Below are 14,195 nucleotides of genomic sequence, written 5' to 3' on the forward strand. Positions count from 1 at the left end.
TTTGCTCCCACTAACCTTGCTCCCTAACCTCTTGGCTGCACCTCTCTTCTTCCTGAGAACTGGGGTAAGGTTGAGAGGGCAAGGGGAGGTGTTGGGGTGGTTTGAGAGCCCCTCCTGGGCACTCAGGTTTCTGGGAGGGGAGTTGTGCTTTTGTATTGTTTATCCTTTGTATATTTCTGTATATAACTGTATATATTGTAAATAGCTGCTTGTATGTTTGCTGCTTGTAAATAGCTTCATTTATATTCCCAGAGGCCGTCTGAGTTAGCTGGGGCAATTCCAAAAGTGCGGGGGGGCGGGTAAGAGCCCAAACCATCACACTGGCACAGGTTGTCCAGGGAGGTGGTGGAAGCCTCATCCCTGGGTCTTTTTAAGGCTAGGCTGGCCGTGGCTGTAGGCAACCTGATCCAGTGTGAGGTGTCTCTGCCCACGGCAGGCAGGTTGGAACCGGATATTCCCTGAGGTCCTTTCCAGCCCTGATAATTCTGTGATTCTATGAAACAGAGAAGCTGTTTTCACAGCCTGCTAGCACCAGCTGGACAGGCTCTAGATGAAGAACAAGGGTCCGCGTGATTCAAAGTGTTGAGACAATGGGAAATTGCCAAGGAAAGAAAAATCCATGTGAACGCATAAGGGACTTGAATGGCCAGAACACTGGAGGAATAATGTCTCTCCAAGGCCAAAATTGGATCAAGGCAAATGCATTTAGTATTTTCTCATTTTCCATGGGTCATTAATTCCTTAACATTTTGTTCCTCCTTCTAGGTCTCTACTAAGAATTGCTCTGTACAAGCAGGTTTATGAAAGTTCTTTTGTTGTTTTGTTTGTTTGTTTGTTTAACGAAAGGGCTCATGAATGTGTGGGGTTTGTGAAACAGATGATGGACAAATAAAAATCCATACAATATGGTCTTCAATTCTGTTGTAATAACAGCTCTGGTGTGTTTCTCTGCACATGAATGGATGCACTTGACTTCTAAAGTAGCATCTGGTTCTTTTTCTTTATCCTCATAATACTTCAAATTTACTCCCAGCAATTCCTGAAGCTCATGTGATGTAAGTCTGATGTGATTTTGTGGTTGGGACTGCTTTTGCATGCACACAGATGAGGGCAGAAAGAGCTTTGTGGCACATGAAAACCAAACTCTTCTAGCACTTGAGTTGCTTTGGTTTTGTTTTTGTTTTGTTAAGAAACCTTTTACTTCTTTATCCATGCAAGAGAATCAAGGTCCCATCCTGGATAATGATGTCATTTCCCACACTTCCCACTGCCCCATTCTATCTGCAAGACCTCTTCTCCCTTCCAAACCCTTTCACTACTGATCGCAACCGGTAGAATTGTGCACTGATCAGCAAATAGTTTCACAAACTTTGATTTACTGTCCAGAAGACCAAACAGATAGACACACAACTCCTGTCAGCACCAGAGCCTTGTGCTGGCTGGTACACAGGGTGTCAGGGGTTGTAGCCAAAGTGCAGCACCCTGCACTTGGAGCTATTGAACCCCATCCCATTGGACTCTGCCCATCTGTCCAGGCGGTCAAGGTCCTGCTGCAGAGCCCTTCTGCCCTCCAACCCAGCCACATCTGCCCCCAGCTTGGTGTCATCTGCAAACTTGCTGATGACTGACTCCATGCCCTCATCCAGATCATCTATGAAGATGTTAAAGAGGATGGGGCCCAGCACAGATCCCTGAGGGACACCACTAGTGACTGGCCGCCAGCTGGATATGGCGCCATTCACCACCACTCTCTGGGTCCAGCCCTCCAGCCAGTTCCTAACCCAGCACAGAGTGTTGCCATCCAAGCCATGGGCTGACAGCTTAGCCAGCAGTTTGCTGTGGGGGACAGTGTCAAAGGCCTTGATGAAGTCCAGATAGACCACATCCACAGGCCTCCCCACATCCACCAAGTGGGTCACCTGATCATAGAAGGAGATCAGGTTAGAAAGGCAGGATCTGCCCTTCCTAAACCCATGCTGGCTGAACCTGAGCCCTTTGCCATCCCTTAGGTGCGCTCTTATCACCCCCAAGATAACCTGTTCCATCAGTTTCCCTGGCACTGAGGTCAGGCTGATGGGTCTGTAGTTCCCAGGTTCCTCCATCCAACCCTTCTTGTGGATGGGGACCACATTGGCCATTTTCCAGTCTCCTGGGACCTCTCCGGTGAGCCAGCACTGCTGGAAAATGATGGAGAGCGGCTTGGCCAGCTCATCTGCCAGCTCTCTCAGCACCCTGGGATGGATCCCATCTGGCCCCATGGACTTGTGGGTGTCCAGATGACTCAGCAGGTCCTGAACTAATTCTTCATGAATTTCCAGGGGAACACACCGCTCCCCGACCCCATCCCTCAGTTCAAGAGGCCACTTGCCCTGAACTCCTCCCTCCTTACTGTTGAAAACTGAGGCAAAGAAGGCATTCAGGACCTCAGCCTTTTAAATTGCATTAAGATGCAATTTAAAACGAAGTAGTCCCAGAATAATACATTACGGAAAAATCAGTTTTCCAAAACTTAGCCTGAAACTGCATTTAGCCTGTCAGCTTCTCTTCAGTGTGTGCAACGTGAACAAATGGGGCATAATGCACCAATTAACTTCACAGACTTTAATCAAATTGCACCTGAAAACAAGCTGTGAAGTTCTGGTTCATGTTTATAAGCACTAAATGCAGATCTCCAAGCTGTGGAAAGAATATTGTATTTTCAAATAGTGTGACAGCATTGCTTGTTTGCAGCAATAAGTGATCACCTGGCATGCATTAATATTACTTAAGATTTAACAAAGGTAAGAAATGTTTGGCATTAATCATAGTAGCAGAAATTTAAATACATAAGTTATTTCCCACATAGTAGCAGTAACTTGTATCAACTGCATTTGCTTTTATTTTCTATTATATTTGTATCTATTTCCCAAGGAGCATCATTTTTGACAAGCAAGCAGATTAACTGTCAATATGCTGTACTGATAGGTAGATACATGCATGCACAACTGCCTAAGCTTGTCTCAGTAAAGGATCCAAACTAAGAAACAAACAATTAAAATTAGGTTTTTTGTATTGCTTTTGTGAATTATTCATCTCTCTGTGTCAAATCAAGACTGGTGCTTTCCTGGAAAATATAAGTTAGCTAGACACTGGTTATCCTTCAGAAAAACACAGATAACCTGGTGAAATTTAGCCTGACCTTTTGACATGTTACAGACTATTAAATCACCTAACAGACCCTTTTTGCCTTAAAATCCATTAATTTCAAGAATTTTGCGACATTCAAAGTTTATACACATAGCTCCTAAGAATAAGGCTCTTGATCCATTCATACAAAAAAACAAAACCAAACAAAACCCACCCCTTGTTTACAGAAATACAAAACAAATAGACATTTAATTCATGTGTCAATCATCCCAACTGAAAATATGGTTGGTGTTGCATTTTCAAAGGAGGATATCTGCTATTTCTCTCCAGTGTCACACATCCTGCCACACAAAAATTAAGCACTCTTGAGGAATCCTCTACGTATATTTTTTCCCACCTGTGTCCGGATGTTATATTTCAGGTGCTGTCTTGACAAGGCAAACAGAGCCATAGTATGCTCTCATCTTCAATGGCCAAGAAGGCAAGTGGCAACTCTTGTCTTAACCAGATCATTACAAAATGATAAACGATTTCTGTGGTTGACACACCACACTTGTTTTAACTGACGGCCACATACCTTGCTAACTGCATGCTTTCCGAACGCAGATCCCAATATATGGTCCATTACATTAATTTCATTTCCGTCATCAAAATACAGATGTTAGCTTCCTCGAACTTCTTAAGTGAAGGTGCTAGAGTTCCCTTTGTCTTTTAAAAGAAATCTGAAACTTGGAAATATTTATTTATATTTCGGCAAAACTGCAATTACTAAATTCGACTGCTTATTTAAATTGCAGATACATACACGGTAAGTGACAAGGTGATGATAAGGTTACAGTAAGTCCCGAATTCTTCGAAAATTTAAGGTAAACGCAGTTACGCCTTGCACAGCTCATCTGATGCAGAAAATGTCCCTTTTCGTATTCAAAGAAGGGTTATCAGGGACTCTACAGAGCGGCCCGGGATGCCACGGGCAGCACTCCGGCCCTGGAGCCCCGGCGAACTCTCACTGGGCAGCGGCGGACTGCTGGACCTGCCCCGTCCTGGTATGCATGTCGGGGGCACAGGGAGTGCAGTTTGCCGGGCCAAGCGCCGGGCAGGCTGGCAGAGATCGGGTAGAGACCAGACAGAGACCGCGATCACCACCCAGGGCGGGGCCCGTCTCGACCCACTCACCGTCCCGGCTCGCTGGCGCAAGGCAGGACAAAGTGCCGGCCAGAGAGGAAGCGGCCAAGCAGTCCGCTCGGCCCCGCCGCGACCCGGACCGACCGGGGGTGAGCGCTGCCGTACCTTGCTGAACACCTCCAGGTCATCTTCCTCATCGTCCAAAGCCAGCACCTCGGCAGCGGCCACCAGCGGCTCCCGGACCCCGCGAGGAACACCCAGTGAGCGATCGGCCTCGGCCCCTCCCCCGCCGGCAGGGACAGGCTGGGACAGCGACGGCTCCGGTACCCGGCCCTCTGCCTCCATCCTCCTCTACAAGTGCCGACAAGCCCGCCACAGTCGCTCCCTGGGGACCGCAGTTGGCCGCCCGCTGCTCCCCCGCCCCTTGCCCGGCCCCGGCCCGCCCGGAGGACGCGCCCAGTGCGCAGGAGTGGAAGCGGCAGCTACGAGAGGGCAGTTCTGACCTGCTTCGTTAGGAGGAAGTGGGAAGCGAATCCGAGAAGGGGTGTACCTCCAGGCGGGCCCGCAGCAGGGGCCTGCCCCTTGGCGGGAGGTGGAACTGTGCCGGAGGCTGCAGGCTCTGTGGGGGCTGGCCATAGTGGGGGCAGGCAGCGGCGGCAGGCAGCGGCGGCAGGCAGCGGCGGCAGGCAGCGGCGACGGTTGCTCACCAACGCCCACAGACGCTTGCATGAAGGCAAAGGGGCGTCGCTCTCGTTCGCGTGCTGCCAGCTCCACGCTTTGGCCGTTTCCAAGGTTGCCGAGGGATGGGATGGGATGGGATGGGATGGGATGGGATGGGATGGGATGGGATGGGATGGGGAGGGGCGGCCGGGCGCAGTCGGGCAGGGGTATACCGCACCTGCGGGGTAGAGGTCGGGTAGCGGCGTCGCTGCTGCTGTGGGTCGCTGGAAGACGTGTGTGTGCTGTGCCTCGGCTTTGAGAGCCTGGTGGGACCGAACAGCCACTATTGTGTGTCCTTGGAAGCTCCCCGAGTGCTGGCAAGGACGGCGGACGCCAGGCTTCTCTCTCTGGGGTAGTTTCTTCCTGGTGGCCATGCGGGCTACGGTGGGCAGCGGGGCACCAACTAGAGAATATGTCTTGCTTCTTGCCTTTTGTGTGCTGTCATTTGTAGCTGGAAGATTACTTGCTTACCTAGGGCCAATAGATTGAGGGAGGTGATTCTACGACATTGCTCCGCTCTCGGGAGAGAGACATCACTTGGAGTAGTGTGTCCAGCTCTGGAGTCCTTAGTACAAGGACATGGGCCCGTTGGAGTGGGTCCAGAGTACGTCACAAAAATTATCTGGATCACCTCTGCTATCACAGAATCAACCAGGTTGGAAGAGACCTCCAAGGTCACCCAGTCCAGCCTGTCACCAATCAACTAGGCTATGGCACTAAGTGCCTGTTACCAAGGGGAAATTAATTAATGCGAGATGATACTTTTTCCAAAATTAATATTTTTTATTAATTTTGATATTCAGAATTCTCTCCACCCTCAACCGCTAATAATAATATTTAGGGTTTTGCAAGGTCTGCTCGCTTCCAGGCTCTGTGAAGTGCAGTGTGGGGTTCTTGTTCGTGCATGTGCATCTCATCCGGCACCAAATCTACAGCTTTTCCCACTTCTGTGTAGTTTACACTTTATTTCCAGTGTTCTTCCTGCTCTTGTATCCTCTGGCTACACTTAGGTACCGGATACTGATGGAAACTGAATAGCAGAATGCAGATTTTCTATTCTTTCTCTTTGCTCTTCATACATGAATGATTGGATAAGCATAGCTTGTTTGTTTTTGACTTTATGTAGGCGATGTGTGAGTTTTGTTTCCTCTGGTTTTGTCTTTATTTCACTGTTCCCAAGTGTTCATCATCTTGTGCTGGGGGCCTGTAGGTTTTCTGAGAAGATGCTTTAATTTTTTGAAAAATTATTATTACAGCTTTTTTATTAGCTCATTAATCACACTTAATGAGACGTATTTTTAGATCCCTCACTGGAAGTGCTTGTCTTTCTGTGCTTTGTGCTTGAAGTACCAATCTGTGAGCAAAGGTATTCACTGGCCTTCACTCTAGTAAAATCTGTGTTACATTTAACACTTTTTTGGACTTCTGATCATCACAGGGACCCACACTAAACAAAACAGGGGACTATTCTGGCACCGCTTTTACCTACATTCCCCACCCTCTGCCCTAGATAGTCCCTAATCGCTGTTGAAAGGGCTCAGGGAGTAAATATAACTTCAAGGAACCCTCCATCCCATGCTGTCTCTGAGAAGGCTTGCCAGTGTCTTTGCCCCTGCAGTCTTTAGCAAAAAGAGCTTTTTACAGACTCAATAATTAGTTGCCCATTTCCTGCTAGAGGACCCGAGATGGCTTTGAACAGTTGAATAGTTGTGCTATTCAGAGTTATGCTTAACAGAGGGGATTTACAGCTTTCTCTTGTACTCTTACTGCAAAAGTGCATTGCTGTGCTTGGTTATTCCAGTTTGTGCATGCACAGCTATGCAGGCAGGCTTTGTGTTTTCTGAGCACCTGAAATTGATGTTTTGAGCCAAAGATAGCCTTCCCTGAACCTGTGCAATTAGATCTTGGCAATAACCAAGGGTCAATATGTCAGATGTCGTTATGCCATCATTATTACTGGCCCAGTTATTTGAAGAAAGAGCTATTGCACTGAGATAGTGCCCCACAGTTTCTTAGTAAGTGAAGTGTTGATGTTTTGGAAAATATGGGGGTTTAAGTACCTGTATAACCTGTGTAAAATACTCAGCCTTCCCAGGCCCCACTACTCAGGAACACTAAGTAGAGTATTTGCATATGCTAGGGCTGAGCTTGCAATCACCTCCAACTTTTATTTATTCACTTAAGCCAAAAAAGCTATTACAAAAATGTCAATATTATTCCTACTTGTGTTTTCCCTTTTTCTGTGGTAAGAGTGTTTATCCTAACTAGTAATCTCTTCCAGAATTGCTTGTCCTTGAACAAATTAAATTCACAAGCATCAAAGCAGAACCGAGCTATTCCTTCACTGTCATGCACAGGCTGCATGTGATCCCTTTAGGCCACAATATGACTTTGAATACTTAATGTTGACTTGTTAGGTTTCACCATGTCGCAGATGGGGTTTCTCAGTGCCTACGCTGATTTGGCGAAGGGAAGAAATTAATTAATGCTAGAGGATATTTATAAAAATAAGTATTTGTTAACTTCCAATATTTCAACTCTTGCAACCCCCAACCACTGAACTTTAATATTAACAGGGTTCTTTACACTGTTATGGAGACATTCTAGGATATAAATCTACAGAAAACTTATTGATAACTAGTAAATATTCAAACTATTAACAGAGAGAGAGTTTCCCCACGGCTCAATGCCGCCTGAGGTCTTGTACTGTTTGCCCAGCAAAACTGAGCTGAAAACTGCTCTCTGCTTTATGGCAGAGGTAATAAAAATTACAGAGGCATCTACTCACAATTCTTATCAATTATTAATCACCCTCCAGGGCTGTGTCAGCCTATTGCAAGTGTCCAATTCTTCAGGATCTCTGCCTGTGGACTTCTAGGCTGGAATCTTCCGGCGTCAGGGGAATGCAGGCTCTGGCCTTACTGCTGCTGGATTCTGCTGGTTGCTCTCTCCAGGGGTACACAGGCAGGATCTCCAGGTGCAGAAGCAGGATTCTGTGCAGTCTGAGCATGGGTCCAATGCTTGCTCCTTAGGCTGATCGAATGCAGACAAGTGGGTCTGCTCCCGACAACCCACGGCAATGTTGCACACCAGGCACTCGTACAAAGGCAGGCATAAAGCTGCAAGGAAGTACGCACGCGGGCAGGCAGGCAAGCAAGCATGTGGCGGAGGTGCAAGTAATGTGGGGAAGGCCCTGCACATGAGCCTGTGCACCCCTATTTATCAAATGTGGGCTGAGAGTTAATGGTCTCATTGGCCACTCAAATGAACCAATCGGGTTGGCAGTCAGCCCAACCCTACCACACTAGGTAAAACCCACAGGCCTGGACTCGAGGTATGGGAATCATGTGGGCCAAGCACCAGGCAGGCCCGAGCTGAGTGTGTGAGGACTTAAACAATCGGGTGTCCCTTTGATCTCATTTACCCCTGGTGCAGGCAGAGACATGTCCAGGAAAGCAGGCATAAATAAGCCTGCTTTTGGGCCTATATGCCCTCCACAACACACCAATATGTGATGCACAGTGATATGGACAGGATTAAATCTTGATTTATTCCATCGGCTCCCTAGCCAAGCAGTAGCCGAGTATAGAGGGCACACAAGGTTCTACTGTGTTCCCCCACTGCAATGGAAATAATAAGCATATGAGTGAATCTGCTGACATTTGGCACCTTTTTTAGAATGAGAACATTTTTCTAGGTCTGAAATGCATTGTCAAGTAGCATTCTTGTCAGGGTGATTTAGTGTGTAAGCAGATGTCATTATCTTTACACCCAGAACCATCTTTTGATGGTGAATTGATGGCTGACCATCATATTATACCATTAAGGGTATCTATCTCTGTTTCATGCCTGAATCAGCAAAAGAGTTAGAGCATTAAATCTCTCAGGTAGGTTATGAGCTGCTTAGCTTTTCAGTTGCCTGGTGTGTTTTGTTTGGAAGATGTCTTAAGTTTTCTGTTGTTTTTGATGATACTGTTTAAGTTTGGAAGGTGCTTTAACTGGAATACTGTAAAATGATTTCTCTGTCAGACAGTGGATATCCTCCAACATTTTTTTTCAGAGACTATCAGACTGTCTATGCTTTCTGACTGCTCAAAGAAAATTACAATGTGATGTACTCGTAATCATGTTATCTCTTTTATAGCTGCAGAACATTTTTATGATGTTGGGGATGTACAGAGCCCTGGTCAACGTCTAGAGATTTGCTATCCTTTTAAGTTACGTGATTGCCAAATGTTAGACATGGAAATAGTTCAGGTAAAGTGTTACTTGGTTTCATAATTTTTACAATATCTAAAACCAGTTACCAACCTACACTGGATATGAATGCATTGTTTTTTGTTAACCCTCCGGGGGCAGTGGCCTTGACCCTGACCCCAGGTGGTCTTGACCCCTCCCCAGGGGTGGGTCTGAACACTACCAGGTGTGGTGGTTTAGTCCACTCCCACTTCCTGTCTAAGATCCATAAAAGCAGGAGGATTTCCGGTTCTTTCTCTCTCTCTCTCCTGCCTTCCTGTTCACCAGCAATCACCATTCCTGTTTGTTGCTGCTCTTTGTTTCACTATGTGGCATTCACCCAGAAGGCGGACAAACTCATTTCCATCAAATCTGGTTGTATATTTACGTGTTTTGTATCTTGTTTTGCCTTCCCATTGTTAAACTTTTCTTCTTTTAACCTCCAAATCACAGTGAGATTATTTGGATCTGCATACCTTTTCTTGCTCTCTCCATCTAATCCCTTTTCTTTGGGAAAGAAGGGGGGAAAGGGAAGGGCATCCTATAAATTGTTATTGGTTCTATGAACTATATTTGAGTCTCTGGGAAATTTAAATTACAACCGAGACATCATCTGTTCTAACCTAGTGCCGTCTCTTCTGCTGAAGGAATGGTTCTCTGTTCCCAAATAATTTCTGCTGTTACTGAGGGTTTTTTTCATAAAATTCTTAGCAATCTGTAATGCATAGCATTAAATATTAGAGTATCTCCTAGCATAGCAGCGTGCAGCTGATGTATTTAGCGCACCTTTAAATCCTTGTTGAGTTAATTTAATACAGAAATCTTTATCGATCTAACAGATTCCTACTGGATTTCAGTGAGCCTGTTTATCAGTGAGCAGGTGTGGTTCTGTTTGTCAAAGGACTGAGAACACAATGACTGATAGGAGTTACTACTATACAGATGTCTGTTTAAAACCCATTTAAATGGAAGAATTCTTTCAGTTCTTGCAGTGTAATGCACAGGCACTGAAAATACTGTGCAAACCTGTCGTCATTATTTGACTTCTTAGGGTTTGCCATGGTTTCAAGGTTTATTAGCCTTTACAGATCTGCCCTATTATAAGGCTTTAGCATCAAGAGAAGCATGGCCAGCAGGGCAAGGGAGGTGATTCTCCCCCTTTGCTCTCATCAGACCCCACCTGGAGTACTGTGTACAGTTCTGGAGTCCCAAACACGGGAAGGACATCGAATTGTTAGAGTGAGTCCAGAGGAGGGCCGCAAGGATGATCATAGGCTGGAGCAACTCTGCTATGTGGACAGGCTACAAGAGTTGGGGCTCTTCAGCCTGGAGAAGAGAAGATTTCAAGGAGACCTTATAGTGGCCTTCCAGTATCTGAAGGGGACCTGCAGGAAGGCTGGGGAGGGACTATTTACAAGGTCTTGTAATGATAGGACAAGGGGTAATGGGTTTTAAACTGGCAGAAAGAAGATTCAGACTAGATGTTAGGTAAGGGTGTTTTCCAGTGAGGGTGGTGAGACACTGGCACAGGTTGCCCAGGGAGGTTGTGGATGCCCCCTTCTTGGAGGTGTCCAGGTGTGAGAGTCTAAATCCTCTCTCTTGTTCATCAACAAAGATAAAGATTGCCTTTGTTAACCTCTGGAACTCAGACTAGGTGTTTGGTCAAAAGCTCAGGGATGCAAATCAATGGACAATGCCTTGGAAATTCCTGGACCTCAGCCTGGCTTCAGTGCCCAGGATGCTTATATCTTATGTCAGCTACGTCAAAGAGAATAGGCTTCTGTGTATTCAGGGTATGGACAGGTGCAGCCAGGGAGGGGGTGGAGGCCCTCCCCCTGTGGCGTTGGACCCCTGTGAATGCATGAGAATACACAGGGAGATTTCCTGGGGAGCTGCACCTGGATGTCGACCTAAAAAAACGTATAAAAGACAGGAGCAATACCTGCCGAAAGTGTGGACTTCCAGCAGAATACCATGGGTGCACCTCCACCACACCAAGTGGACCTCCACCAGACTACCAAAGCTGCACCACCACCAGAAGAACCCCTGACAAACTCCACAGAAGATCATCCCTGGGCCACGCACCCGTCTCTCTCTCCCCCCCATCTGCAACTGAGGGTAAAATGATCCCAGCTCTTTTCCTTCTCTTTATCTCTCTCCATCTGTTTTGTCCAACTTTATCCTTTAATAAATAATTTTGTGGTGATATATGGTCTCGTTTGCACCTTAATTTCACAACACAGAAATCCATAAGAAGAGATCTTGCTCCTCTGGACAGAGATATTGTTAATCTCTGTTCTCTGGACCTTGACACCAGGGCCAGGTTGGATGAAGCCTTGAGCAACCTGTTCTAGTGGGAGGTGTCCTTACCTATGGCAGGGGGTTGGGACTGCATGATCATTGAGGTCCCTCCCAACCTAAACCATTCTATGATTCTGTGATCTTTCTCTGTTCTCACACATGCTTTCAGTGAGCCTAAAACAAAACTGAATCAATTGTATTCATTAGGTTTTGATGATGTTTTTAATAGGTGATTTTTTATTCATTTATGTTTGTAGACAGAATCTCTGCATGCCTCTTATCTTAGGTGATTACTTTGAAGGTCACTCCTAGGAAAGTTTTTTTATGGAAGTTTTGGGGTTTTTTTTTCAGTCCTCAAATGCACACTCAAACTGTTCAGTTAGGATCTAATTAATACTTTAATGCTTAGTGATATAAAATTTATGTATTCATTCATAAAACAAGTAAAAAATCATCCTAGAGGTATACTGCCACAGAATTCCTCAATTCTTTCCTGTCACTGAGCTTTGCCATAAAATTCTCTATGATACTAATTGTTAAGGAGACTGGTTTAAGGTCATTCCTGCTAAAAACTGCTCCTTTTTTTTCTACATAGTAAGAAAATACAAAACCCATATAAACCCCTAGTTACCATAATTGTGCAGAACTAAAAGCATGGTCATGGATAGCAGGTTATGAACCAGAGGGAAGAATATGAACAATGTGGCTGCAGAGATGGATGTGAAAGTGCCAAATTGAGAATTGCAGATGAAGGAAGTGAGCCAGCAGCCTAACTGCAATTAATATCCAAGTTAAGTAAACAATTGTAGCCAGATGGAGGTCGGTCTTTTCTCCCAGGCAACCAGCAACAGAACAAGGGGGGACAGTCTCAAGATGTGCCAGGGCAGGTATAGACTGGATGTTAGGAGGAAGTTCTTCACAGAGAGTGATTGGCATTGGAATGGGTTGCCCACCTCGAATAGGGCTGGGTGCTAGCTTGGGCTGGATGATCTTGGAGGTCTCTTCCAACCTGGTTGATTCTATGATTCTAATTATGGCCTGCCAGAGTCAGAAGAAAATCTACACATCCTGACAGGGTAACTGCAGCATCTCCAGGTGCAAATTCTGAATTTAATTCTTGCCTCTTTCTCCCTTTCTATTTCAGACATGCAAATGAAAACAAAAGCCAACAAAGCTTACATGTTAGTTGCTGAGATCAGAAGAGAGATTAGAGCAGATCAAAGAAGAAACAAATAGGGCAACATCTCAGGACAGAATGATTATATCCAGCCACACAGATCACACTGAGCAAGATTGGTTTTAGCTTTTTTATGCCTCTCAGCAAACCAATGAATGATACAGACCTCATCATTATTTTCTTTTCACAACTAATGATCTAATTTTTCTCAACATATTCCAGCTAGCCTCAAATCAACACAAATATCTAAGGTAATTTGTGGTTAAGATGTATGCCTTCTGACTGAAGCCCTATGCTGAAAAAGCAACAGAAGTGTTTTGCACGTAGTGCTGGAGCATGAGAAGGCTGTTTTGCCTTCAGCTATCCTGTCTGCATGATAAGAGTTATTGGGTAGATTGGAGTAAATCTCTTGCTATTTGTGTGCTTTTCCAGGGCTTTAGGAGCATTCTGCAGTAAGATTCATGATTCCTGCGCTCTCGCAGAACCAATGCAAATTGCTTGCAATGCAGTAATGAACTTTCCCTAAGGTTCCCATGAGAAATATGCTACTGGTTTTTGGATACCTTTTAAATTTATCCTTCATTTTACATGTATACCACAATGCAAATGCATGTCTGATAGGAGTGAGGAAAGGAGGCAAAAGGAAACAATAAGAAGCAAACACAGTAGCTGTGAACTTAAACCCAGATTAAAAAAGTTTAAAATGTTGACTAATCTTTTGGTTATGCAACATATTTAAAACTGTGGTCTAGTTAATGAAGCATTTTTTCTCATGATTACTTTTATAGTAGAAAATCAGTGAGCAATTTAAGGGTGAGTACAGGAGGTGGAGGGATGAGTCTCCAGTAAAAGTATGGCCTGAAATGCTAATAGCTTTATAACAAAATGATGCCCAGTTGCAAATGTATCAATCAATTTATAGATAACTCAAATGCAGAGTAGATTTAATCAAAATTATCTCAACTGATCAAAATGTAAATAGTGACCTGCACTGCTACATACTGAGGAAGCTGAAAATAAGCTTTGGTGATCTGCCTCTGATTAGGGCCACAAGCTGTGACTGGGTAGGTTTAGATTGGACATTAGGAACATTTTTTTCATGGAGAGAGTGGTCAGAGACTGCCCAGAGAGTCACCCACCCTGGATGTGTTTAAGGGTCATTTGGATGTGGTGCTTAGGGATATGGTATAAGGTGAATCTTGTAGAGTAGGGTTACAGGTTGGACTTGGTGATCCTGAGACTCTTTGCCAAACTGGATGTTTCAGTGATTCTGGGGACTGAGATTGGCATAATTGGTAAAGTGAGCTTGAAAGTAAGAAACAATATTATGGTAGTTTTGGAGTTTCCCCCTGCCCCATGATTCAGCAGACTAACTCAGCTGTCTGAAAGTTAAGGAATGAAGCTGTATTTACAGCAAGGCAAATTTACAAGCCTATATACACAATCTATACAGATATTTACAACTATATACAATTATATGCAAGTTAAAAGTAATGCAGAACTACAAAAC

At 45.0% G+C, this 14,195-nt stretch overlaps 1 protein-coding gene and 1 long non-coding RNA gene across 3 annotated transcripts in view; one reads left to right on the top strand and one right to left on the bottom strand.

The window, feature by feature from the left end:
- The window catches only part of SNX7 (sorting nexin 7), a 58,421-nt gene extending 53,707 nt beyond the window's left edge, over positions 1-4,714 (bottom strand). For both annotated transcript variants that reach the window (XM_064147328.1, XM_064147327.1), the window contains exon 1: positions 4,417-4,714. In XM_064147328.1, coding sequence (XP_064003398.1) covers positions 4,417-4,596 — 180 coding nt within the window. In that variant the 5' untranslated portion in view covers positions 4,597-4,714. The remainder of the gene's footprint in view (positions 1-4,416) is intronic.
- LOC135177407 (uncharacterized) lies at positions 4,679-11,413 on the top strand. The gene is made up of 2 exons (XR_010303053.1): positions 4,679-5,043; positions 9,116-11,413. It is a non-coding gene; the product is annotated as an uncharacterized LOC135177407 (long non-coding RNA).
- The last annotated feature ends 2,782 nt before the right edge of the window (positions 11,414-14,195 follow it).

This window comes from Pogoniulus pusillus, chromosome 8, assembly GCF_015220805.1.
Source record: "Pogoniulus pusillus isolate bPogPus1 chromosome 8, bPogPus1.pri, whole genome shotgun sequence".
In the NCBI taxonomy this organism is placed as follows: Eukaryota; Metazoa; Chordata; class Aves; order Piciformes; family Lybiidae; genus Pogoniulus; species Pogoniulus pusillus.